The sequence below is a fragment of the Lissotriton vulgaris genome, chromosome 5, assembly GCF_964263255.1.
Source record: "Lissotriton vulgaris chromosome 5, aLisVul1.2, whole genome shotgun sequence".
Classification (NCBI taxonomy): domain Eukaryota; kingdom Metazoa; phylum Chordata; class Amphibia; order Caudata; family Salamandridae; genus Lissotriton; species Lissotriton vulgaris.
In genome coordinates, this window is record NC_141693.1 from 1,059,769,957 (window position 1) to 1,059,795,919 (window position 25,963).

Consider the following 25,963-nt stretch of genomic DNA (forward strand, 5'->3'; position numbering starts at 1 on the left):
AGCTGCGGTGTCAGCAGAGAAGATGAGGAGTGGTGTCAGTAGAGAAGATAAGGTGTGATGTCGGCCGAGAAGAGAAGGTGTGGTGTCGGCAGAGAAGAGAAGGCGCAGTGTCAGCAGAGAAAATAAGTGGTGGTGTTTGTAGCAGAGAAGAGAAGATGCAGTGTCAGCAGAAAAGAGAAGGTGTGGTGTCAGCTGAGAAGAAAATGTGTGTTTTTTTCAGCAGAGAAGAGAAGGTGCGGTGTCAGTAGAGAGGAGAAGGTCTGGTGTCAACAGAGAAGAGAAGGTGTGGTGTCAGCAGAGAAGAGAAGGTGCGGTGTCAGTAGAGAAGAGAAGGTGCGGTGTCAGTAGAGAAGAGAAGGTGCAGTGTCAGCAGAGGAGAGAAGGTGTGGTATCAATAGAGAAGAGAAGGTGCGGTGTCAGCAGAGAAGAGAAGGTGCGGTGTCAGTAGAGAAGAGAAGGTGCGGTGTCAGTAGAGAAGAGAAGGTGCAGTGTCAGTAGAGAAGAGAAGGTGCGGTGTTAGCAGAGAAGAGAAGGTGCGGTGTCATTAGAGAAGAGAAGGTGCGATGTCAGTAGAGAAGAGAAGGTGCGGTGTCAGCAGAGAAGAGAAGGTGTGGTGTCAACAGAGATGAGAAGGTGTGGTATCAGTAGAGAAGAGAAGGTGTGGTGTCAGCAGAGATGAGAAGGTGTGGTATCAGTAGAGAAGAGAAGGTGTGGTGTCAGCAGAGGAGAGAAGGTGAGGTGTTTGTTAAGCGTCATGGCTCTGTGCAGGCATCAATACCTGCTCCCTGTCTATTATCTTTTTATCGGCGTATGAACATAACCTACCCACGTTATTTGAAATCACCTTAAACCTAACAGTGGCAATATATAAAACAAAGTTATTGAAAGATCATGAAATCACCTAATAGGAGAAGGCGTGGGAATCAACAAGTCCCCAAGACACTTTGCTTTCACCAGACTCTGCTTCTTTGAACAATCACTGTTTCTCCGCATGTTCGCCCCACCACCACCCCCTGGGTCTGAAGTACTCAGCTGCCAAGTGAGCCACTGAATGAATTCCTGTGTTCTAGGCTCTGTGCTATTTCACATAAACTATGCATTGTTAGAGCATCATCAGCTGGCAGCATTAAATGGCACATGGAACTAATAGGACATGCTCCAAATGAGCCTCCATGAAAAAGCTGTGTTGGCAGAGGGATTTGTCCAATTAAATTGACATGTTTAATATTCTTCATTGTGCAAAAGAAAGTAGAGCTGGCATGTACTAAGCAATACAGAGTCCAGCATAACCACGCAAGGACAGACGTACTCACACAACTATTCCACCCTGCACATTGATGAAGCACCTATCAACATATTGCCACTTTCTTAGGTTTTATATATTTTTATGTAATACTGCAAAGTCATTCTCAGTTTATTTCATAGACTCCCTCCTAAAAGTGGCCACTTTTCATTGACGATGCTGAATCATTTATCACAGTTTAAATATATTGAATTTTCATGAATTCACTATTCTAATCCGTCTGTTTCGATATCACACATCAGCCCGCATCCCAGCTCACGTGTGCCTGACCCTCCGCAACGTGAAATCAGAGCATTCCTCGTGAAAATATCACTAGCTCCCACTCCAAAGGCACAAACAGATCAGTTCCAGGAGGCCTCCTATAATTTTACTACTGAGTTTTTCCAAGAAATCATCTCATCATGAGATCATCATTGAGCGCTGTCTTCTGAATGTGGCACTGGTGATGCCACAGTGCAGTTGTGTTGACATCTTCATCATGTCAGTCGTAAGCACAATTGAAATGCAAGCCTAGCACTGTGTTGTGTCTCTGGCTAGTAGTTCAGACTTTGCTGTAGTACGTTATTATCTCCTTCTTGGGCAGCGTCAAGTTGTTGAGCTGGTTGTGTTCCTTGATGCACCCGTTGCCATTTTGGTGCACCTCTTGGTTGAGGTCGAGCGGGGGCTTGCAGATATGCCAGCTCTGCAGGAGCTTGTTCATGGTCCCCTGGTCCGTGATGCCCAAGAGCTTGTCTTCCTCCTCGTTTTCAGAGGTCTTCGTTTCCTGGAGGTGTGGGTGGACCAGCTTCATGTCCTTGTTCATGGTCTCGAAGAATTGCTGAATGCATACTTTGGCAAAGCTCTTTGCGTGCTCCGTGCAGGTTTCATCGAAGAGCTTGCGCTCGATGTCGATGTAATGGGACCAGTACTTGCTCTTCAAGAAGGCGGCTTGCGTGAAGCATGGACGGATTGACCTCGCAAGAAAGGCCATCATCGTCATAAGCAGCACAAATGTCCAGCCAAGAGCCTGGAAGATACAAGAATAAAGGGAAGAATGTCAGCAAATTTTGTTTCACTTATTGGACTACACAACATAAATTGCCACTTCACTGGTTTCCATTCTCCTCACTGCTGCACACTATTTCACATGTTTATTGCGTTTTGCACTAGAAAGCATGCAATCTAACCTGCAAGCATGAAGGATCTTCAGTTATATTTTTCTTTAAGATGTTTACATTACGTTGCAACATTAGGGCCCTCATTACGATGTGAGGCGGACCATCACTGACAGCCCATCGATGGCGGTCCGCCTGACATATAAGCGTTTGGGAATCCTCACTAAAGATCAGCAATAGAAGACAGGAACCGCGCAAATAGGATAAGGAACCCGTTTCTCTCAGCGTGTGTTGACGTTAGGGGGTGAAACGTTAGTCGTTTTGACGATATTAAACCCCTTTTGTAACCAGTTACCACTCTTCCCCCTTTTGTCACACAGCTTCCTGATCGGTGCGCGACAGGAGCCTTTCTCGATTGAAGTGTTGATTTTAAGGTAACTTAACTTATGTTTTGCAATTAATAAATGTCAAAACATTGCTTTTGGCTAATTATATTAAAAAATCCCCCTCTGTCTTTTAAACAGTTCCACGATCATTGGGGACAGGGATTGAGGTTTCTCTGTACATCCAATTGGAATTTATTTCTACAACATAAGCTTGGACGACATGTTGATGGATGATTGAATCCCCCACTCAAATAAGGTAATCTAATGGACAGACCATTGCGATTAATTGGCACATTAGGGTCAAAAGCATTAGTAGTCCTTAGTTTGCATCATTATGTATTGCAGGAGTTATTCCTACTTGGCTGATCCGAGGATACACTGGTTTCGGCCCTGCTCCCTAGGGTAAGCATACTGCCCGCAGGGGAGTTTTTATTTAGTTTTAGTTTATATCACTACAACAGGGTAATTCCCCCTTTTATTCTTTATAGGGTCATCTTTAACCCTTGGTTGCCCTACCAATTGTCCTGAGTAAGAACCGCACGGTCCTGTTCTAACTTACCGGCTGACCATAAGTCGAGTCGAAACGCCGACAATACTTTTCCAACCTAGGATCCACACTTGCCAAAAAATGTGCACAAAAAAATTTACTTGGCTGTCTGTGTTTAGTTTATACTGACATCATTTGGTATTTAGCATTATTTTGTGGACCAGGTTCCGACACGGAAAATTGTGAGACCGTGATTATAGAATTAAAATGTGAATACCTTTATCCTATTACTTTGAATTCTTTTCTTTTCCTTACTCACCATACACTCTTTTGATCACTTCTTTGTGCACGCCTTTTCGGGCAACCTTCTTACTTCAAAAAAGCAAAAAATACTTTTGTATATCATCATCTACTTGTGTAGAGACAATAAATTAAATATTGTACTCTGAATTGCTGTTGTAGTGGTATATATATAATTGTTTGACTATGTGAAATAATTGATTTGGAGCGGATCCTGTTGGAACGCCCAGGAACATTCCTATTGTTTGAATATACACTGATTGAATCAGGCTGAAAAGAATTACCATTGTTTTTTCTTACTGACATATAGAGCAGCAGCCCAACTGCCGGATTATGATGTCAGCGGTCGGATTGCAGAGAGCGGGGAAAGACTGCTGCCTTCAACAGGCTCAAAGAGCCCATCAGGGAGGCAGTCGGACCGTAATCCCTACAATGAGGGCGGTGCGTGCGCAGACACCGCAGTAGGGATTACAATGTCCATTACCCACAGCCTTTGGAAAGGGAATTTGGGTGCCCCTACAAGGCTCTCCGTCCCCTGTGGGCCTCCGCTATGTGGTCAGGAGGGCACATGTGGTGTCCTCCAAACATCCATGCATCGTGTGCCAGGCACCACATGATGCCTGCCACACAGTGCATGGATGTTTAAAAACATCCTTTTTACTATTGTGTAAAGTGCTGGCCCTTTTCAAAGCCGCAGCACAAGCCACTATAGAAAAAGGCGGTTGCATCATAATCTGGCGGGTGGGACCACCGGCTACTTGTCGGGCGGTCCCAATCCCACTGTGACCACCATCATAATGAGGCCCCAAGAGTTCCATGGTTTTATTGACTATTTTGGTTTGTACAATTGAATACATGTTGATAATACATAATAGACAGTTTACAGGCAAATTAATAACATGGGTTTGTCAAAGCGTCTATATGTATCTGCATGGGTACATAGGTGGTACCTGTTTTATGCTATATATTGCTGTGCAGATGAGAATCAGGTTAATAACGGTGTCCTATTGATGTAAATGTTGCTTTGTCATAAAAGATTTAAGGTATCTCGTCTCTAATGTCAAGTTTAAGGTGGCCTGTCAATATTTGCTGTCTTTCTGTAGGTTGTAATTTGTTTTTCCAACCCAGTGCCGCTGCCTTTGCCCTTAAGTTATTGTAGTGCAAGACTTCTCCCTCTATGTCTGTCCATTGTTCCAGTATTTTACGCCATTTCTCATGCCACGAATTCATGAATGACCTCCAACTTTGAGGTTTGCATCTTTTGGCAGCCACAAGGGCATGGCCTAAAAATCTGTTTCCTAGTTCCTAGTTTATCTTTCTTTGTGTGTGTGTGCAGGCCTAGAATGCACATATAGGCTTTTAGGAGTGGGGTTCTGCCCATCGTCAGCCGCTATAATCTGTAATACTCAGAAAAACCTGACAGTGTCGGCCGCCAGTTACAAAGGGTGGTGGGACATGTGGGGTGAGCTCGGGGTGGGAGAGACGAACGGGGGGGGGGTTAATAAAAATGATAAAAACTTACCTGACGCCGCCTCCCGCGTCGCTTTGCTCCTGCTGGCTGTTTCCTGTGTCACAACAGCACCTGAGACAGACTCCCAGCCAATCACTGTGCTGCAGAGCAGCGCGGGGATTCTTCTGAGCAGGTGGGAAAGATGCCCTGCTCAGATCAGGGAGTCTGTGGGGGTTCCTCCATCCTGGCTGCTGAATGCTGCCGGGTTGGAGAAACCTAAGTACGCATGTGTGTTTCGGTCGGCCTGAGATGGCCGGCCAACACACATAAGCACTTAGAGACTAGGGAGTGCACAAGCACGCCTCCTCCCCCTCCCATGCTCTGCCCCTCCATGCACAAGCAAGCAAACGAAGAATAAAATGATGCTATAGAGCATCGTTTTATTTTTCCTTTGCTGCATCTGTGCCAGGCGGGGGTTGGCGACACTCCTCCGCCATTGCAAAGGAGTTGCCACTGAAACCTATACCATGAGCAAGAAGATGGCTTTCACCTACTGCATTTAATGCAATTTGAAGACATGATGAGGTACATTTTAGAAAATGTCTTGGGTAGTAAGCATGTGTGATGCAAACACTTAGAACATAGTTTAAGTTGGGCATTCCTGGAACCATTTTGACTTTTGTATAACCTCAGTGCAGGTGGTCTCATTTATTTCTCTATCCGTATAGCCCATTGCGCTCGCTGCCCACTCAGGTCTGCCTTAAATTCCATCAGCTGTGCTTTATATTGGAGACTAACTGATATTTTCTCAATTCCCAATGTGTATATTGCAGAACTTTGAGGTTAGGAGATTCAACCCTGACATCCCCCCACCCGCCCCCCCCCCAATTCCTCCTGTAGGGATCCCACTAGTCTGCTACATTTCAGAATGTGTCTTTTTCGGATTCTGTAGTCCTGGGCCAGGACTCGGATGTTCAGTAAGGTGTCTTCTCGAAACAGGTCTCCCAATGTTTGAATTCCATGTTCATTCCAGTTTGGAATGTCTGACCCACATTTTTCAATCAAAGCCACTACAGAGAATAATGCTGGTTCGCTGTTACACTTTGTCGTTTTCTAAGTATCACATCTAACATTATCTCGCCACTTTAAGTAGCTGGGACAGCTGGGTACGTATTCTTTTGGGGGGCATCAGTAGGGCCCTTATATTAGTGAGTGGAAGTGCAGTCGTTATTGCTCTTAATCTGCCCTTACTGCAGGATCATCCCATTTTTTTTGGCCTTTTTGCTGAACCCTATTCTTGCGGCTAAAGAACTCTGTACATTTTACACCTGCTAACCAGCAGTAAAGTACTTGTGCCCTTCCTTTCAACATGGTAAAATGAGTATAATCCAGACTGGCTTGTTTAATTTCCCAATAAGTTCCTAGTTTATGGTAGTCACAGCTTACCCTCTGCCTGTACGTTAAATGTCACCAGTGTGCTGTAGCACACATTGTGGTACACAGTGCAGTGACAGGACAAACTTGACTGCAGTATGCCATGCAGGGGCATAATGAATCCCCCGCTTTAGCAGCTATAGCGAGAGTAGGGTTTTTATAGGCCTCTTCCGTCTGCAATTCAGCAGACAAAAGCTCTTATTTAATACTGTAAAAATAACAAACAATAGGTTTACAGACAAAGGATGGAAGGGTGGAAGGGAGGAAGGGTGGAAGTAAGGTAAGGTGAAAGAAAGGTAGCAAGTGTGGTAGAATGGATGAATGAGTTGGTGGTTGGATGGATAGAAGAGTGGGGGTGAATGGGTAGATGGGTAGATGGAGGTGGCGAAAGGATGGATGAGTGGATGGACAATTGAAACAACGGCAGAGCAAATAGAAATCTGACTGGATGGTTAGATAGATGTATGGTTGGATAAAAAGATCAATTTAATGAGGAAAGGTTTATTGAAGGAAGGGTAAGTCAAAAGATGGATGTGCGGTAGATGGATGTGTGGATGGATGCATGCATAATAGATGCGTGAACGAATGGATGTAACGGCCAATTCATGCATGGAATGGTGAAAGGTGTGATGGATGAGAGAATGAATAGATGCAAAGTTAAAATGGTGGATATCAGCACATGAATGGAAGGGTAAAATGGTGAATGGATTGATGCTTGGATGGAAGAGACAAGGAAGTTCTTCAATGGAGGCTCAGACTCACTTGCTGTGCTTGCTAGGTGCGAACATAGCTTTGGCTCGAGGGAGGGATTTACATTTTCTGGCTACTCCCTTAATGTCATGAGTAGCACAGTGGTGCACGTTTAAACTGCAAATTTGACCTGTCAAAATAACCACTTTTGACAGGCCTAAATCCCTCCTTTTAAATATTTGTAAGTAACCTCTGACTAAGCCTTACTGTAGATTATGGCAGGGTGATGATATTTAAAAGTAGAACATGTAAAGGTCACTGTTAAACATGTCCTTATAGCAACTAGCTCCTCAAAACTGTTTTCACTGAAGTAGGGCTGGCTGTTCTATAGAAAGCACTGGCGTAAAGCGCTCAAGGCCTGACTCTATCATATGTAGGCCCAACTCCATCTTGGCTAATAGAGGTCGCCATCTTTACAATCTTTCTTAATTTATGCAGAATCATTGTTGTGTCTGCTATTAGAAGCAGATGTTGTCTGACCTTATCTTTCTAAAAACTGCGAAAGCGTTAAGTCATTCGATGGATAACTTAAATACGACATTCATTTGAGTCAAATGTCTACTTTCCACCATATCGGTTTACTAGGCACACATACAGACATATAGCTGAAATAATGTGTCTGAATTAACATTTCTTTTCCTTATAAGTTCATAAGAAAACATCTGGGACGCACACCTTGATGCACCTAATCAATGTCAGACATTCCTAAACTTATGTCAGAAATTTCAGTTTCTGATAAGATTTTGCATGTAAGGATTATCACTTGACCAATTGTCACGAGAGGTTCTTCACCCAGATTATCACCGAGATTCTGCCAGAGATGGGCTCGCCTACTGCCAGCACACTTTGCACTTTATAGAAGCTACATCTCGCCTACAGCCAATAAAACCAAGACTCCTGGAGAAAGACCCCAGCGTGTGTTTGCCCTTTACGGGGAACACTGTCTTCACGCCTCCACTGATAAAACAGCCTTTGCTGTCAACAAGGTGTACAGTGCATCTTCCTAAGAAACTCTAGCCTACAAGTTTCTCTGCCTTCCATGCTTTCTTAGTGTGGCAAATAGAAGTAGATGTTAGGTTCTAGATGACATTTTAATGACATGTTAACCATGTTAGAAATGTTAATTATATTCTTGTTATTTATAACGTGTCTTTTGCTGTTTTGATAATATTTTGTGTATTTGTTTTAGATGTACTAAGTAACAGAATATTCCTGTAGTGATAAATACATTTTACTTAAAATAGTTAGTTCTTCTTGGTACAGTGTGTGTGATATTGTGAATAATGAAATAAGATTTGTTACTGTTATCACGGTGCCACTAATCCCTTTATGGAACTATTAGTAACCCAAAAGCAACATCTCTATTCTCAATAACATGTTGAATAGTATTTTGCGGGACTACAATAACCTGTCTTTGACATTCATCGCTGGTGCATTGAAAGAAGTTCACCTGTGGGTGGAAAAGTACACCTTGTAGAGCTATGCCAAAGTCGTAGCCTACGCAAGAGCATCAGGATACAATATTACGTTTGCTAAATGTTATCTCTGCCTAGAAAACAGCTACGGAAATATTTTGAGGACTCTTTTCAATCGTTATTTTTAAAACTATATTTTATTGATTTTGAATGAAAACAACAAGCCATACAGTGCACCATGACAGTATTAGACTGGATCCATCAAATGACATACACTGGGAGCATATAAGATTGAATAAGACAATTAAAGACTATGTGGAAATATCCATTGGCCCGAGGCTCTTTCAAGACAATAATAATACGTGAACCAAGACATAAAGCAAATCCATACTAATATAATAAAGAGAGAGCCCAAACCTTTGAAGCGGGTAATCTCAGGAACCACAGCACCAACCATTGGAAAGGGCAGTTGCAGCAGAAGGACATAGGCTATGCAGACGCCCACCATATACATTTAAAAGGTAAAAGAACCGTGCCAGCAAAGTAGTCCCTTGTGGGCGTGTCTGCGTTGTGCTATGGGCGTGTGCTGGGGGCGTGACAAACGTTGGGGGCATGACAAACGCTGGGGGCATGTGGTACGTTCCGCCCTTCATGCCATGTCTCATATCGTGTGCTAATCCCACCCTGCTCCCTTTAAATACCCCTGCACCCCATAATCATAACCCACCCTTACTCCGTAAAAATACCCAACACCCTTAAACACTAACCCATCTTAACCCTATAAATATACTCTGTACCCCAAAACCCAAACCTATCCCTAAACCCTAAAAATACCCCTGTACCACAAAACACAAACCTAGCCCTGAACCCTATAAATACCCCTGTACCTCAAAACCCAAACCTACCCCTGAACCCTAAAAATACCCCTGTACCCCAAACCCTAAACCTACCCCTGAACCCTAAAAATACCACTGTACCCCAAAACCCAAACCTACCCCTGGATCCTAAAATACCCCTGTACCCCAAAACCCAAACCTAGCCCTGAACCCTTAAAATACCCCTGTACCCCAAAACCCAAACGTACCACTGAACCCCAAAAATACCCCTGTACCCCAAAACCCAAACATAGCCCTGAAACCTTAAAATACCCCTGTACCCCAAAACCCAAACCTACCCCTGAACCCTAAAAATACCCCTATACCCTAAAACTCAAACCTACCCCTGAACCCTAAAAATCCCCTATACCCCAAAACCCAAACCTATCCCTAAACCCTAAAAATACCCCTGTACCACAAAACACAAACCTAGCCCTGAACCCTATAAATACCCCTGTACCTCAAAACCCAAACCTAGCCCTGAACCCTAAAAATACCCCTGTACCCCAAAACCCATACCTATCCCTAAACCCTAAAACTACCCCTGTACCCCATAACCCAGAACTATTTCTGAACCCTTGGCAGTGCGGAGTCATGGTACTTTCGTAATGAAAGTATGCAGAGTGATGGTATGCGGAAAGAAAGTTGCTGAATAATGGGCGTTTACCCTCCCCCGGTAAGTACATTGGTGGCACGGCGGCCCACATCTCCAGCAACATACTCATATATTTTTTCACCACCCATTTGAAAAATGCACAGGTCTCTCTCATTGATGGCCAGCACCGACATACACTTTTAGACAAACTTCCCGCCACAAGTTCTACAATTGCGAACTCTAGAGCTGGGGAGCTACGTTCGAATCTCAGCATCAGCTCAACATCCTGTGATTCCAGGCAAAACGCTTTGTTTCCCCGTTTTGAGAAGTTGTAAGTGTGATCTCCACATAAGATTGGTTTAATTTGCCAGGATTAATATCCGTTTTTTTCGGCTCGTAATATATTCAGGGACAGAGACATTTCTGTTTGCAGCAAGGTTTCTTTATTTTTATTCAAACGACAAGGACAGCTGACACGTGTTTCGCCCCCTCTTAGCGATTTGCGCCGGGGCTTTCTCAAGGCTGTTGAAGAGGAATAAGAGAAAGTTTTAAAATGGTGTGGTCTAAAAGCAGTTGACCCCAAGAGAAACCAGAAAAACACCAAATGTGTGGAAGTGATTAGATTAATTCTTTGATACCAAGACGCCTAAAGAAACGATATCTGTGCTTAGAGAATATTGGCGCCTGAGTACAATGCAGTGGTCAGGAGAATCCCAAAGAACCGCGAAACAAGATTGAAGAGAGAAAAGCGTGGATGAATTGATAGTACTAATTTGCAAATAGACAGCAAGATTTGGGTGAACGTGAACGGCAGTGTGAAGAGGGAATTGGTCAAACAAAGGAGCCCCCAAGGTATTAAAGCAAAGAAAAATGAAGGAGAAGCGATAAACAGTGTAATCAATAAGATACAGTCATAATACCTAAATGGGTTAAGTCACGTCGAAATTCATAAGTGCAATAATGTTGACATCCAGTCATGTATGTAACATATTAAATAAGACATTATGTCAAGCGGATTCGTACTATGTGAAGTCAAAGAAGTTAAAAAGAAACAAATTTCAAACCGAGATACCCGAATTAATGCTAGCAATACATAAAGTTAGTCTAGCCCATTGACAATAATGTCTAGCAATTATATATTGTACTTTTTTCACGGAAACCCAACCATCCAAGCGATCATGTGGCAACAAATGCTACAAACATCTGGTTGTTCTTAATATCTTACATTTGAATTGGGGCATCTGTGTTACAGAAACCTATGTTTGCCTCCCCTCAGCAGCATCTGGTTAGTTATGTTCAGAACGACTCATGTAAATAAATGTTTGCATAGTCTACACTTCTTATTTGTACATAATTTTTTCATACATTTAACACATTTTCTCGCATTCTGTGACATAATTGGAACCATATATACTCATGATTACTTAACAGCTAGGTTGCTTCTGCATGGTAATGTTAATGTGGGACAGAAGGAGTAGTGATGACTACCAAGTCTTGCAACCGGGCATATATCAGGGTGGTCCGGAGAGGCATAATCGCCCCACATGATCCGCCCATTGATAGATACTGCGTGACTAACTGGCTGACATGCCGTCGGGTGTATTAGTGTAAAAACACCGGAAAATCACTACACGGGGGCCGTTTGTAGAGGTGGTGTCAAGACTGGATGTCAACATTATTGCACTTATGAATTGTTCTGTTTAAATTGACAGGAAATGTTTTATTACTGAAGAACTATATTTATACGGACAATGTACAAATCTTGAAACAGGAACTTTCGACGTGACTTAACCCATTTAGGTATTATGACTGTATCTTATTGATTACACTGTTTATCGCTTCTCCTTCATTTTTCTTTGCTTTAATACCTTGGGGGCTCCTTTGTTTGACCAATTGAACAGAGTGACATTCCCTCTTCACACTGCCGTTCACGTTCACCCAAATCTTGCTGTCTATTTGCAAATTAGTACTATCAATTCATCCACGCTTTTCTCTCTTCAATCTTGTTTCGCGGTTCTTTGGGATTCTCCTGACCACTGCATTGTACTCAGGCACCAATATTCTCTAAGCACAGATATCGTTTCTTTAGGCGTCTTGGTATCAAAGAATTAATCTAATCACTTCCACACATTTGGTGTTTTTCTGGTTTCTCTTGGGGTCAACTGCTTTTAGACCACACCATTTTAAAACTTTCTCTTATTCCTCTTCAACAGCCTTGAGAAAGCCCCGGCGCAAATCGCCAAGAGGGGGCGAAACACGTGTCGGCTGTCCTTGTCGTTTGAATAAAAATAAAGAAACCTTGCTGCAAACAGAAATGTCTCTGTCCCTGAATATATTACGAGCTGAAAAAAACGGATATTAATCCTGGCAAATTAAACCAATCTTATGTGGAGATCACACTTACAACTTCTCGAAACTGTTTCCCTAACCCTGAAGCCCAAGAGGTCCAGAGCTTCGAGTGTGTCTCCATCCACCAACTAACCACACTTATTTAAGTGTTGTCTAAAGCCTTGAAATCCTTGGGCCTTTGCTACCTCATCCGCTTTGTTTCCCCGTGCCTACCACAAATGAATGTGTTCTTCTGTAATGTAAATTGTGCTCATGCCATGTTGTCGAGTTCACGCTATATAATATTGCAAGGAAAAATAAAGTAGGGAAACTCGAGTTCACACACTACTGAACGCACACTCTTAAGTGCATCAGCAATGCACTGTGAATCGGAGCATTTCACAGGCCTGTCACAGATAAGAAATGCTATCAAAACGAAATCCTACAAAACAATATACTACTGGCCGGCAGCAATTCATACCCAGGCAATGTTGGGACGGGCTGCTAGTATCATATAAACAAACATTGACCACTTGGTTGTCTAGGAAACAAAAAGTACAGGTACAGAGCTTTCTGTTCAATCCTCTGTCTCAGACCCATCCTCACTGGAATGATTATCATCATCGTTAAACAAACCCAACAGTTGAGCATTTTTGCATTAGAGCCTCAGACGCCCCCATCATTATGTGAAAGCCACATGTGCTGTTCCTCTGCTACTCCCCAATGTAGCAAATCCCTCAACCAATGGGTTAGCATCGGGCCTTGACCCCAACCAGACAATGGCTACCTGTCTCTTTGCCATCAAAAGGCCAGCTGGGCTAGCCGATCGGGAATCTTGCATCCACTGGGTCGCTTCACCATGCCCAGGAGGCAGGCCTGTGGTTTCAGTGAAATGCTAATTCTTTTAGCCGTTTTTTTGTGTGGCACCACATGTGCCCGATACGTTTGCGCCTGGGCACATTCCCAGTCCAGATGCCAAAAAGTGGCCCCAACCACCCCACATTGTGCCCAGACTGCGCCCCTCCCTGAGTCTATTTTATTAGGGCCACATGGAGTAACGTATGCATGATGCTGATAAGAGAAATGCAGAAGCTTAAACCTGTTATTACAGGACACATTGCGAACAAGATGTAATGCAATTTCCCACTCAAGATCAAAGATGGGTGTGACCAGCTCCCTCTCCCAGGCTCTCCGTACCGGGTAATGTCGTGGCTGCATATCACTTCTAAAGGCTCTGTAAAAATGTGTGATGAGATGGATCCTCTCCCTCCACTTTATTAACCCATCAAGGACTCCTGAGGGGCAAGGGGCTGCCAGAAAATCTGTCCATAACTCCCTTGCCACATTCTCCAACTCGGCATAATGTGCTGGCCCCACTCCAAAAGGATCCTGTGCATCTTGAAAGGATATGAAGGTGTCCCCTGGATACAGGTCCCCCACCTCTCGACAGCCGCCCTCTCTCTATTGCTCCATTGACATGCTAGAGTCTCTATTTTGAAAGAGTGCCAGGTCCCACAGCTTCAATGCCCTACTGAAGGGAGTCCTGCGAACCAACGTCTGGACCACTTTTTCCCATAGCTGTGCTGTATGAATAACCAGATACGGGAGTGGGTGCTCTGATTTTCTGCCCAACCTCAGTAACTGGGGCAAGGTGTCCCCCTCCTGACCAACCCCCAGGAGTCGCTTCTGCCAGTTATCTGAGCCTGTGAGCCAGTGGGCGGTATGCCTCAGGTTAGCCGCATAGTAGTAGAATTGTACATCCAGCACCACCAGCCCCCCATCTTTCAAGTCCCTCTTTAGCGTTGCAAGTGCCACCCTGCTGCGCTTACCTGCCCATAAAAGAGTCACTAGCAGGCTATGCAACTCGCAAAAAAAATCAAACGATCTGGCAGCGGAAACAGGGGATACTGTACTAGATACAGGCATCTCTGGAAGAAAACTATTTTTGCAATGGCTGTCTTACCCATGACGGATAAAGGGAGCTTATTCTAAAATGTAATGAAATTCTCCAGTCTGGTCAGTACCCTATCCACATTCTGAAGCTGGTGTTTGGCTTCAGAATTAGTTACCCAAATCCCTAAATACCAGAATCCTTCCAGTTCCCACTGGAGTCCCACATCTGGTAACTGATGCGGCTGCTTCCCAATTAACCCTCCCTATGGGAACACTAATAATTTGCGGATATTGATCCTGAGACCGGGGACTTCACCGAAGGCATCCTAGAGCCTCAGCAGCTGCAGGATAGACTTAGGAGTTAAACAAATCAAATTCGAAGTTAAAGTTGAATTTTATCTAAGTATTACAGAAAAGGTATTTTAGAAATATTATCTTTTGTCTTCCTAAAACCTTTGGAGGCCTTTCTGTAAGTAGTCACCTGGCAGCTTGATGACTTCCCTGTGGTGAGGTGTGAATTGCTTCCAAGATAAAGGCGATGAGCCTTGGGTGTTGGGAGGAGTTGCCCTACCCTTGACAGGGTGGACAGATGTAGCTCACACGTGGGGTTGCCCCCTCTTTTGTTGTTCTTGTCAGCCAGACATCAACCCCAGCAGGAAGAGGAGCTGCCACAGAACTGGTTTAGAGTGACCACCGGGTGGGGCTGAGCACCCTTTTTGAAATGACATTGTTGCAGCCTGTTTGATGGATCTGCTGGTTTTACATATATGATTTGGGGCACACTTTAAAGGAGAGAAACAAAATTCCAAAACACTTTGTGTGCATCAACTGTCTGGTTGCTGAAAGCTCAGCTTTGATAGTAACAGACATTTGTCTCTGAGTTTGTTAGGGATTGCGTCAAACTAGATTTTAGTGCTAGCTTTAAAAGGACAACAATATTAGTATAGTGCACTCCCCATACACACATCCAGCCCTCAGAGCCCAAGTTTAGGGCAGCTGAAGGCTTCAGCCATCTGAAAATGCCCAAAGTGGGTAGGGTTAGCCCTGGAAACCGGTGTTAGAACAAAATATCGATGTAAAAATATCGGGAGGCAGAAATATCGGAAAATAAATATTGTGATACACAAATATTATGATGCACAAATATTGTTTGCAAGAATATTGTTTTTAGGTAATTAATATTGTTTTAATTAACAATGATGTTTGTACAATCATTTTCAATACCATAATGGTTAAAAATATTGTGTTTTAATTATTTAAATGTTTTTTAGTTGATATATTAATTTTATGTTGTTTATATAAAGATTTTTTGTTTTTAAATATAGTTTAAGTGATTTAGAATTTTTTATTATATTGTTTATAGTAATTTATGGTGTCATAGTGAGTAGTTGGGATTATAGAGGGATGGGGTGGGAAGTTAATTAGTAATAATAATTGTAAATTAATTAATACATTGTATATAATTATATGGCTGTTATTTATTATGTAAATTATGGATCCTTGATTTATTTATGGTATATGTTATTTGTGGGTGGTTAGGTTTGTAGTAGTGTAGGGTGGACGTTAATCAAGTAATGGCCAATGTCTTCCTCCCAAGTCCATTTGAGTGGTTCCAGGGGATCCTGTATATGTGGGAGAGGACCCTAGTCAGCTAGGTAATCACCCGATGGCTGGCACCCATTGTATGCATTGCATCTATCAACAGGTGTGGGTCAGGTTCCGTGCTCACTATACCCAATACTCTCTCCATTTCACCTGCCAGCCACCCATAGAGCAGGAAGCGGCCCTCCAGACGGTCTGCATTGTCCACCAGCTGATCGAAGAGGATGGGGGCCCCATCCTCGAATTGGTGACCCAGCATGCTCACACCTGCCAAATCCCAAAGCTCCACTCCCTCCCAACTGATCTGTTCCCTAACTCCTTGCATGGAACTCAAGTGGATCCCAGGGGCATACTAAGGCTTATCTGGGATGAGACGCAGGGCTCTCCCACAGCTGGCATATGCCACCCATAGTAGATCACTAGCGGGAGAGGGGAGCACTACCCTAGGGAGAAGCAATTCCCGCACCAACCATAGCGATTTCCTCTTAGGGACCAGTCCAAGTTTCTCCATGTGTCTCCCCGCAAGCCGGTAGGTGGGCCACTGTAGTTGTGCCACCAAGTATTAATATTCAAAGTTCAGGGCACCGAGTCCACCCCTCTCCATGGGAAGCTGCAGCAGGGGCAGGGCTACCCTGTACCTGCCCTTATTCCAGATGAGGTCACAGAGCATAGTGTGTAATGTTTGGAATGTGCTGCGGAGGATGTAATATTTGGAATGTGCTGCGGAGGATGCTCACTGGTAAGTTAGTAAAATAATACAATAGACACAGAAGCATCCCCATCTTGGAGACAGAAACTCTTCCCTGCACTGAAATTAAGAAGGAACACCAGAATGCGATTTGAGGACAGAGAGAATCGATCACCTTTATTAGATTTCCATCTAGGAGATCTCGGTTGTGTGTTAAACATTGATGCCCAGGTTGAGGAAAGCGCAGGGCTCCCAGCGAAGGGCATGAGAGCCAACCACAACATGCTGCGGGGGCAATCCTGATGGATCAGAAACAAGCAGGCCTTTGCCCAACTTATCCCCAGTCCCAAAGAGGATCTAAAGGCATGTAGGATGTTTGCTATCTCACCAATGCTCGACCTGATGTCCTTGACACAGATGAGGACATCATCGGCATATAAGGAGACTATGTGAGTCTTCTATCTCTATGCACAATTCATAACCTGCCTGTTGGAGTCTCTGTGCGCCAGAGGCTCTATTGCCAGGGCGAAGAGCAGGGGACAGAGGGGCTCAGCCCTGACATGTGCCCCTGCGGACTGGGAATAGGGGCGATGCTTGTTGCACAATTTTCACCCTTGCTATGGGTTCCAGGCTTCGCCATCATACACAAAAACACCCTCCACCTCACAACCAGCTCCCAGACCACTCATCCGACATGGAGCACCTCCACTTCCAGATCCAGACCAACCTGAAAGCCACCCTCTGTGGCACCCTCGTCTACAGACAGCTGGTCACATCTCTAACCCACTCAGCAGGACACTTGCTCAAACCCATATTCTTTGAAAGCAACAACATCTATGTCAGCCACACCTCTGAGCCACACTGGACTGACCACCACTGCGTCCACTTCTCCTTCACCAAACCCACTGTATGCCACCACACCCACCGCGATCCCCGCAGAAGCTGGAACAAGATCACTGAAGACCAGCTCACCATCTCCCTCAGCAAAACCCCACCACTGACATCCACAGACACTAACATCTCAGCACGCAACCTCCACCGTTGGATCTTCGACTGCATCGACACACTTGCTCCCCTCAGGAAACCCTTAGGCTAGCAGCCCTCCAAGAAAGCCAGCTGGATCTTCCTCGCCCTCCAAGAGTCCAGGTGCATCTGCAGACGGCTTGAGAAAAGATGGAGGAGCAGCAAGATTGGGTCAAACCATGCAGCCTTCAAAACCACCATCATGGCACACCGCCACCTCATCCGAACAACAAATAAAGCAGCCATACAGGAATGCATCAATACCAACACACAAAACAGCAAAGTATTCTTCGCTGTGGTCAAAGAATTCACCAAGCCCAGCACAGAGACAGCAGACATTCCCTCCTCTCAAGACCTCTGCGACAACCTCCCCACCTTCTTCCACTGCAAGGTCTAGGTGATCTATGACAGCTTCGCAACCCAAGACCCACCCACCCCATCGGCAACCACTGCACCCTTTGGCTCCAGACCCCAGCAAACCTTGCTCAAATGGACCACCCTCACCTCTCATGACCCTTAGGATCACAAAGAGCATCCACTCCGGAGCCCCCTCTGATCCCTACCCTCACCACATCTTTAACGGAGTCAGCACTTCCATTGCACCTGAACTCTGCCACACCATCAACTGCTCCATTGAGTCTTCCACCTTCCTCGAAGACTGGAAGCACGCAGATATCAACTCTCTGCTGAAGAAACCCTCTGCCGACCCAACGCACCTCAAGAACTACAGACTCCTCTCTCTGCTCCCCTTCCCAGCCAAAGTCATTGAGAAAGCCATCAACACCTAAGTCTCCGAGTTCATCAAAATGAACCACATCCTGGACCTCTCCCAATTGGGCTTCAGAAGCAACCACATCACCGAGACCACTCTCCTCGCCGTTACAGATGACATCTGCAACCTCTTCAACTGAGGCAAAACTCTTGCTCTCATCCTCCTGGACCTCTCAGCAGCGTTCGACCTCATCACCCACCCCACCCTCTATGCAAGACTCCCCGACGCCCGCGTCCGTGAGAAAGCCCTAGAATGGATCTGTTCCTTCCTCACCGGCCGAACACAGTGTCAGGCTTCCACTTTTCAACTCAAAACACACAGAGATCAGCTGCGGAGTGCCTCTGGGATCCTCTCTGAGCCCCACCCTCTTCAACATCTACATTGCGCAGCGTGCAGACATCGTCTCCTACGCCAACAACTCCCAGCTGATTCTCTCCCTCACAGACGAACCCACAGCCGCCAAGAGCAACTTCCACAATGGGATGAAGGCAGTCGCCACCTGGATTAAGGACAGCTGCCTCAAACTTAATTCAGAGAAGACCGAAGTCATTATCCTGTGCTCCACGCCCTCTGTCTGTGACGACTCCTGGTTGTCCACAGCACTCGAAACCCCCCTCACCCACGGACCTCACACGAAACCTCAACATCATCTTAGACTCCTCACTCTCAATAAACTGCCAAATCAATGCTGTTTTATCCTCCTGCTTCCTCACGCTACACTTGCTTTGTAAGATCTTCAAGTTCATCCCCACTGAGTCTAGGAATATGGTCACCTATGCGCTCGTCAGCAGCAGACTCGACTACAGCAATGCACTCTACACCAGCACCACCCAGAAACTCCTAAATAAACTGCAGAATGCCTCCGCCAGACTCATCCTGAACATCCCATGCCACAGCCACATCACCGGCCCCCTGAGAGACTTTTATTAGATACTTATCAAGAAAAGAATTACATTCAACCTCCTCACACGAGCCTACAAAGACCTCCACAATGCCGGACCTGCATACCTCAACCACACCTCTCCTTCTACACTCCCACCAGATATCTCCACTCCGCCCAACTGGCCCTGGCCACCATCCCACGGATCCGCAAGACCTCGGCTGAAGGAAGATCCTTCTACCTTGCTACGAAGACCTGGAACTCCTTGCCTCTGCACCTCAGGCAATCACCATCAATGCAGCAATTCAGGAAGGACCTCAAGATCTGGCTCTTCCACTGAACCGCAGATCTACCCCCGCCCACCACTCAGTGCAATGAAACCCCTTGGATGAGTCGTAATGCTTTTTAAGAAACCTGATTGATTGATTGATTGAAGGCAGCCGTCCCACAGTAAGAATAGCAGTGTACAGCTCTAATAGCTTGGGGGTCAGTGGTGCCTCATAAGCTTTATAAAACTCAATAGTCAGCTCAACTAATCCCGGGTGTTTTACAAGTGAGGAAGTTTTGAATCACACATTCAGAGTTCCTGTTCTCTTAATCGGGAATTTAGATCCTCTAGGGCCATATGTAGGTAAATAGCATTTACCGAATCATAAATACCGAATTTTACCGATTCGGTATTTACAATTCGGTGAATGCCATGTAGGTAACAATTCTTTAACAATTACCGAATCTGTAATGTTCGGTAATTACCGAATTGGTATTTACCGAATCGGTAATTGCCATTGATTCCTATTGGCCTTGAGGCCCATAGGAATCAATGCCAATTACCGATTCGGTAAATACCGATTCGGTAAATATACCGATTTGTCAAGAGGGACAGGGTGTCACTTTGACACCCTGTTGCACCCCTGATTCTGGCTTGTGTGCCATGTGACACACATACATGCCCTTAGGGCATGTATGTGTGCCACATGGCACAGGTGTACATGCACAGATGTGCATGTACACAGAAATTCGTTATTTACCATGCCATTGTATTTCATGGTAAATAACGAATTTCTAAGGGCCTGTGGCACTGTTTCCAGTGCCACCTACATCCCAATTTTCCGATTCTGTACATTTACCGATTCGGTAATTTACCGATTCGGTAAAATTACCGATTCGGTAAATATACAGAATCGGTAATTTTCTGGCCCCCTACATCTGGAAGTACAAATACCGGTCGGTAATGGCTGAAATCGGCCGTTACCGACCGGTATTTTGCCACCTACATATGGCCCCTAGTTGCTCCGGCTCCACACCTGTAATGTGACCAAGCCCAAGAACTCACGGGTCTGGACCTGGCTATCCTCAGAGGGTGGTTCCTCTTTCTAAGTGTGCTGTATTCTGCAGTACACCTAGAATGAGGAAAACACCTCTAAGGATTTGTGAGAGGCTGGCTTAGTACATGATGTACACTTATGTAAGTGGACACCTTGCACAGATCCAGACAACCTTTATAGTGATTTTTGTGGTCTTGGACAACCTTAGAAAGCTCTCTAAGTGGTAGATGTGTAGAGCAGCCTCCAGGCTTAGTCCAGTATACAATATTATATATATATAGATTAAATGTAAATTTGCATTTTTTATAAGGCACTCACTAACACATACAGATATCTCCTAGACGAAGATATACACAATACACACAATACTTTAAAATAGAAACAGGTAAGTAGCACAGAATACACAGTGATCTCCAGGGGGAGACCAAACCATATACTAAAATATTGGTATGCGAACCACGAATCGAGTAAAGACAATAGTCAGAGGACGTAGAAGTGAAGGGGACCCAAGGCGAGTATCTAGGAGCCCAACGGAGGTCTGTGCAGTGTAAGAACACAACTGCGTTCTCCGTACAAATCAAAGTGTAAGTCACAGTTGCAATTTCAAAGAAGAAGGACCCTTCCCAGTGGAGCCTGAAGAAACCTTGTGGAAGACAGAAGGTTGTAGAGCCACCCCACCCGTGGATACCTTAGGAACCAGGATACCTTCCCCAGGGGAGCTGGGTGCATTGGTGTGAAGTGGTGTCAGAAACTGTTGTCAAACTCAATGGGAAACTTTAGGAAGGTACCGCTGCTGGAGAAGATGAAAGTGTCCGGCGGAACCCAAAAGTGCATTCAAGTTGAGAAGTACCTGAAAACAGAGGGGACAGAGTCTATGCCACTTGGAAGTGAGCAGGAGGCATGGAAGATGAATGCCCACCAATGTCAGGTGTTGTAAAAGAGTTGACAAAGTCCTTGGAACTGCAGCTGGGAGGTCTAGGTGATGCTGTGGAAGACCAGGAGTCATTCACAAGCTTTCCCACGTTGGTTGTTGGGAGTTGAGGAGTTGGTGTCCGGAGGGAGCGCCAACAAGCCTTGGTAACTGCAACCAACAAGGCAGTAGATGAAGGTGCAATGTCGGGACCAACATGGTCCAGAAGACTCACCACAAGCAGAGGAGTCAGGGCAGACCCTGAGCAATCAGAGAAGCCCAAGAGACTACAAAAGTGACCCTGAAGAGGACCCACAGGCTGGAGGCACTGGAGTCGCAGAGTACCTTGAACAGCTCACCAAAGATGCATGCCCACGGTACAAGTGATGTGGTGAGGACAAAGATCTTGGTTGCTGGAGATGCTTGAGATTGTAGCTACTTGGAGCCAAAAGATCTTGATGGAAGGAAGCCAGCAAGCCGTTGCAACTGCAAGTCGATGCAGTGCACAGGGATTTGGTTCCCGCCCCTCCGACAAGGGATACTGGCCTCAAACTTGGTCAGAGGACAGGGTAGGCCTTGAGGGATATGAAGAACCATCGCCTGTGTTGCTGAGCCTTCCGAAGTCCGTAGGAGCTCAGGATCCTCAGACCGGTCAGCTTAGTTGCGGTGCCTGCGAATGCAGGGAAGTGACTCTTTCTCTTCAAGGGAGATTTCTTCAGGTGTCTTAGATGTGTTACAGGCCCTGGATGCAATCCTGTATGGAGCACAGGCACGGATGTTGCAGCACACGAGTAGGGCAAAGAGATCAGGAGCAGCAGGAGTCTTCCCAGTTGAAGCCTTGATGCCCAGAGCAAAGTCCAACGAAATCCAGAGTGCCCAGACAGTCGAAGATGAAATGGTGTCTGAATTGTATTGTGGTCCATGATGAATACAGGGACCCACCCACAGGTAAGCCCTTAAATACCCTAAGGAAAGGGTTGGGACGATACATGGGTTCCTCCACCCTAAGGAGGTGCTGGACAAGGGGGAGGAAACTCCCCTGTCCTTTGTCTAGTTTCACACCAGAGTGGGAGCCAACGGCTCCCTGAACTGGTTTGAACTGGACTATGCATGGAGGGCACCAAATGTGCCTTGCATGCAGACTATGTGGCAATTGGCAATTGCTCCCACCCTGCCCCAATACACTAAACCCTGTCTGGGAGGTGGTCACACCTCTTGTGACAAGTTGCCTGTTGTTCTGCCTTCCCCTGCTTGAGCTTGGCTCAGCAGCAGGAGGGCAGAATCGTGTTATGGTCGGCAGCAGCCATGTTCTGCTGTCCGGGTCGAGAAGACTTGTACCGGGAGCACTGAGGACCTGACGGAGGGAATTTACAGTGCTTGGAATCATAGCTCCAACACTGTTTATGGTTTGGGGGGGGGGGGGGGGGGGGGGTATGATTCCAACATGTTTGATACCAAACACAACGGAGTTCGTTACAGCCAGTTTCGAGATGGTCATTGCGTAATGACGCAGTATCCCTCTATAGGTTATATGACTGTCTTCCCATACAACCCAGGAGAAAGGACTCTGAAGGCTGTAGGGGTGTCCTGCTCATGCAGGGGCACTCTCACACTTAAAACCGAGCACCCTGCCCTCAGGATGGAAAAGGCCTGCTGTAGGGGCAACTTATAGGTCTTAAGTGCAGTGTCCCTAGATGTAGGAAACCTCTATCTTTCATAAGTGGTGCCAGCACCAGGAACCATTTACACATATTGCTACCTACTTGTTTACCACCAAGGCACCCAGGCACAAAAATAAACCTGATCCCTTCACTAACAAGAGTTTATAAAGCTAACAGAAATACGAGCATTGTGGTAATTACCACACTCCCATGCATATTTCTCTCGGTAAATTTCGGCAGTTGTAACCTGCTGACATTTCCTGCAGGAAAATATGGGGAAAATCTCTTTTACATGCAGAAATAGGAATGGGAAGCACCACTTTTCACATGTCATTCCTCTTTTTACAATTGTCAGCCCATAATATGATATATGCACCACTCCAGTTAAACACTGGCTCTCGGAGTATTATGTATCATTGCGGTAAATACCTCACCCCACTCCAGCCCATGCATAATCAGTCAAGACACATTTTGCTGTTTCCAGTTGACAGCCAAAATCTTCTTGCACCACCAGGGCCGGACTGGGAACTGAAACCAGCCCTGGCAAACTGCCCGGCCGGCCCCCCTAGAGGGTGTTGGGGGTACGGCCGAGCTGTTTGCCAACCCCCGGTAACAAAACGGCCCCCAGGGGCCCAAAACCGCCCCCACCCTGCTGGCCCGCCGGGGAAACGCCCGGTACCTGCTACCGACAGCCCTACCCTGCGCACCACATTTACAGGTAAAGTTGCTCCTGTCAATTAGTATTTTAAGACCACAGATTTTACTGTACCAATGGGACAAAAAATCTGTGAAAATATCTAAAAATTCACTCTTATCATAGAAAAAATGCTTAAATGCTTAAATGATCTTTTAAATATCTGCTACATGACTGCCTGGTGGAAGAATGCACAGAGGTGTTGGAGGTGTGCCTAGTCATTATTGCGACAGATGATTATCAGCAGAGGGCGGTAAGGCAGGTTTCTCATGCAATCTTTAACCTGACCCCAGTGGTAGAAAAATAGTAAACGCAAATGTATACTGATTGTTGAGGGAGTATGTGTTTATCCTACTGCGACAGTCTTTAATGTGGTCCCTACAGTCCAGAATGTTGTGGCGTTTACATCCATTGAGATTTAATAGAAGATAGTATTAGTCAGCTACCAAATACTCCTTTAGTTCTGCTTCAGGAAGCAAAAGCGCAGGTAATGCATACCTCCCTCGGGCAATGCAGCAATGTTGTAAGACTAAATTATTACTGTCAGGACAGAAGTCCAGACGTGGGTGGCTGATAAGAATCACCACTAGTCATCCAGACAGAGCTGCCAGGTCTTTACTCTTTGTTTATCACAAATAAACCACTTGTGTCTGTCTGAAGCCTTTCTAACCGGTGAAGACTTTTAACAGAGATACATTTAATTGTAAGGTAAAGAGCCGATCCAACTAAACCGGTTGTGATTTGAGATATCGAAAACTAAGGGAAAGACAAAGTGATGCAAGCAGAAAGAGAGATAGACAATTGTCATATACAGGAACAGAGAGAATAGCACACAACACATATCCGTCCAAGGCCATCTTACAGGCATGTCCCTGTGAACACCTTTGTAAGAAGTGGCTCTAAGAAACTAAGGTCCAGATGTATCAAGGAGTTTTACCCATTTTGTGTTGATGGGAAAATGTGTTCATACATATAGCCCTATGGGCCTTATCTTGAGTTTGGTGGACAGGATTTTCCATCGCAAAAGAGGTGGATTATAGCCTATGGCACTTGTAATAATTGTAGATGGGATATCCACCATGTTTTGACGGAGTATCCTTCTCACAAACTCTAAATAAGGCGTCACTTATCGAAGTTGGAGGTGTTATGTTAGCTTCCTTTCTGACAAATTTCTCTATGGTGATAGCCTGGGATAGTCTGGATAAAGAGATGAAAATATCACCTAAAGAATAGACTAATATTATTGTTGTATGTGCGAGTCTTATTTTTTGAAGATTGGCTGCTGCCTGAAAAGGAGACAGTTGCACACTAATGTGGTGTTATGGAGGCTTCCAATCACCAGTCTTTTGGAAAAATATGGGACAGGAGAAGTAGGGTTAGCCGTAAGCTAAGATGGCCTCTTTCCCCGAAAACTGACCAGCACCCTGAAAAGAACAGTTTTCTGAGTACTTACTGCTCGAGAAGAGCAATTGATTATGGGTTAACTAATATTACAAGTAGGAATTTAATTTAATTTAATACATGTATAAAGCTCTCTCCCTAAAGTGATGAGGATGTGTAATATAAAGGGTAACAATAAAAAACATATACTATGACAACATACCATCATGTGAAGTACCTGTTAAGCAGTAAAAAGGAGATAATGAAACAAGGACAAAGTGGGAGGAGAACACCGGGGAAGGTGGTCTCAGGCTTGAGCAGGCAAGCTCATGTTTTTTAAAATCTTTTACCCAGTTATGTGCTGAATAAATGTCGATTAGTTTCCTTGAAACTAGCCTCATTTATTATGCATGAGGATTCTTAGAAAAGTCCCTACAAATGACGTATGTAACAGCATGAACCTACTCTTTGTAAAAGTCATGGTCGTCTTCATGCTAGGACAAAAGAACTACTTTGCATAATCACAGGTATTGTTGTAGGCTCATTTGCATATTCATATTCACAGCATATCCATTTTGTAAGGAACTCCGAAGCTATCTTTAAGGTATAAAAGACATATCCCACCACTAGATAGGCAGAGGAGAAGCTTCACGCTGACACTACATGATGAGGTCCGAGCCTGCAGAAGCTACAACATGCAGCAGGATGCAATCCCTCA

At 45.1% G+C, this 25,963-nt stretch overlaps 1 protein-coding gene across 1 annotated transcript in view; it reads right to left on the minus strand.

Moving 5' to 3' along the window:
- Nucleotides 1-574: 574 nt before the first annotated feature.
- The window catches only part of LOC147712006 (calcium homeostasis modulator protein 1-like), a 116,715-nt gene continuing 91,326 nt past the window's right edge, over nt 575-25,963 (minus strand). The window contains exon 2 of the mRNA XM_086920275.1: nt 575-2,309. Within this exon, the coding sequence (XP_086776401.1) occupies nt 1,845-2,309 (465 nt within the window). The 3' untranslated portion in view covers nt 575-1,844. The remainder of the gene's footprint in view (nt 2,310-25,963) is intronic.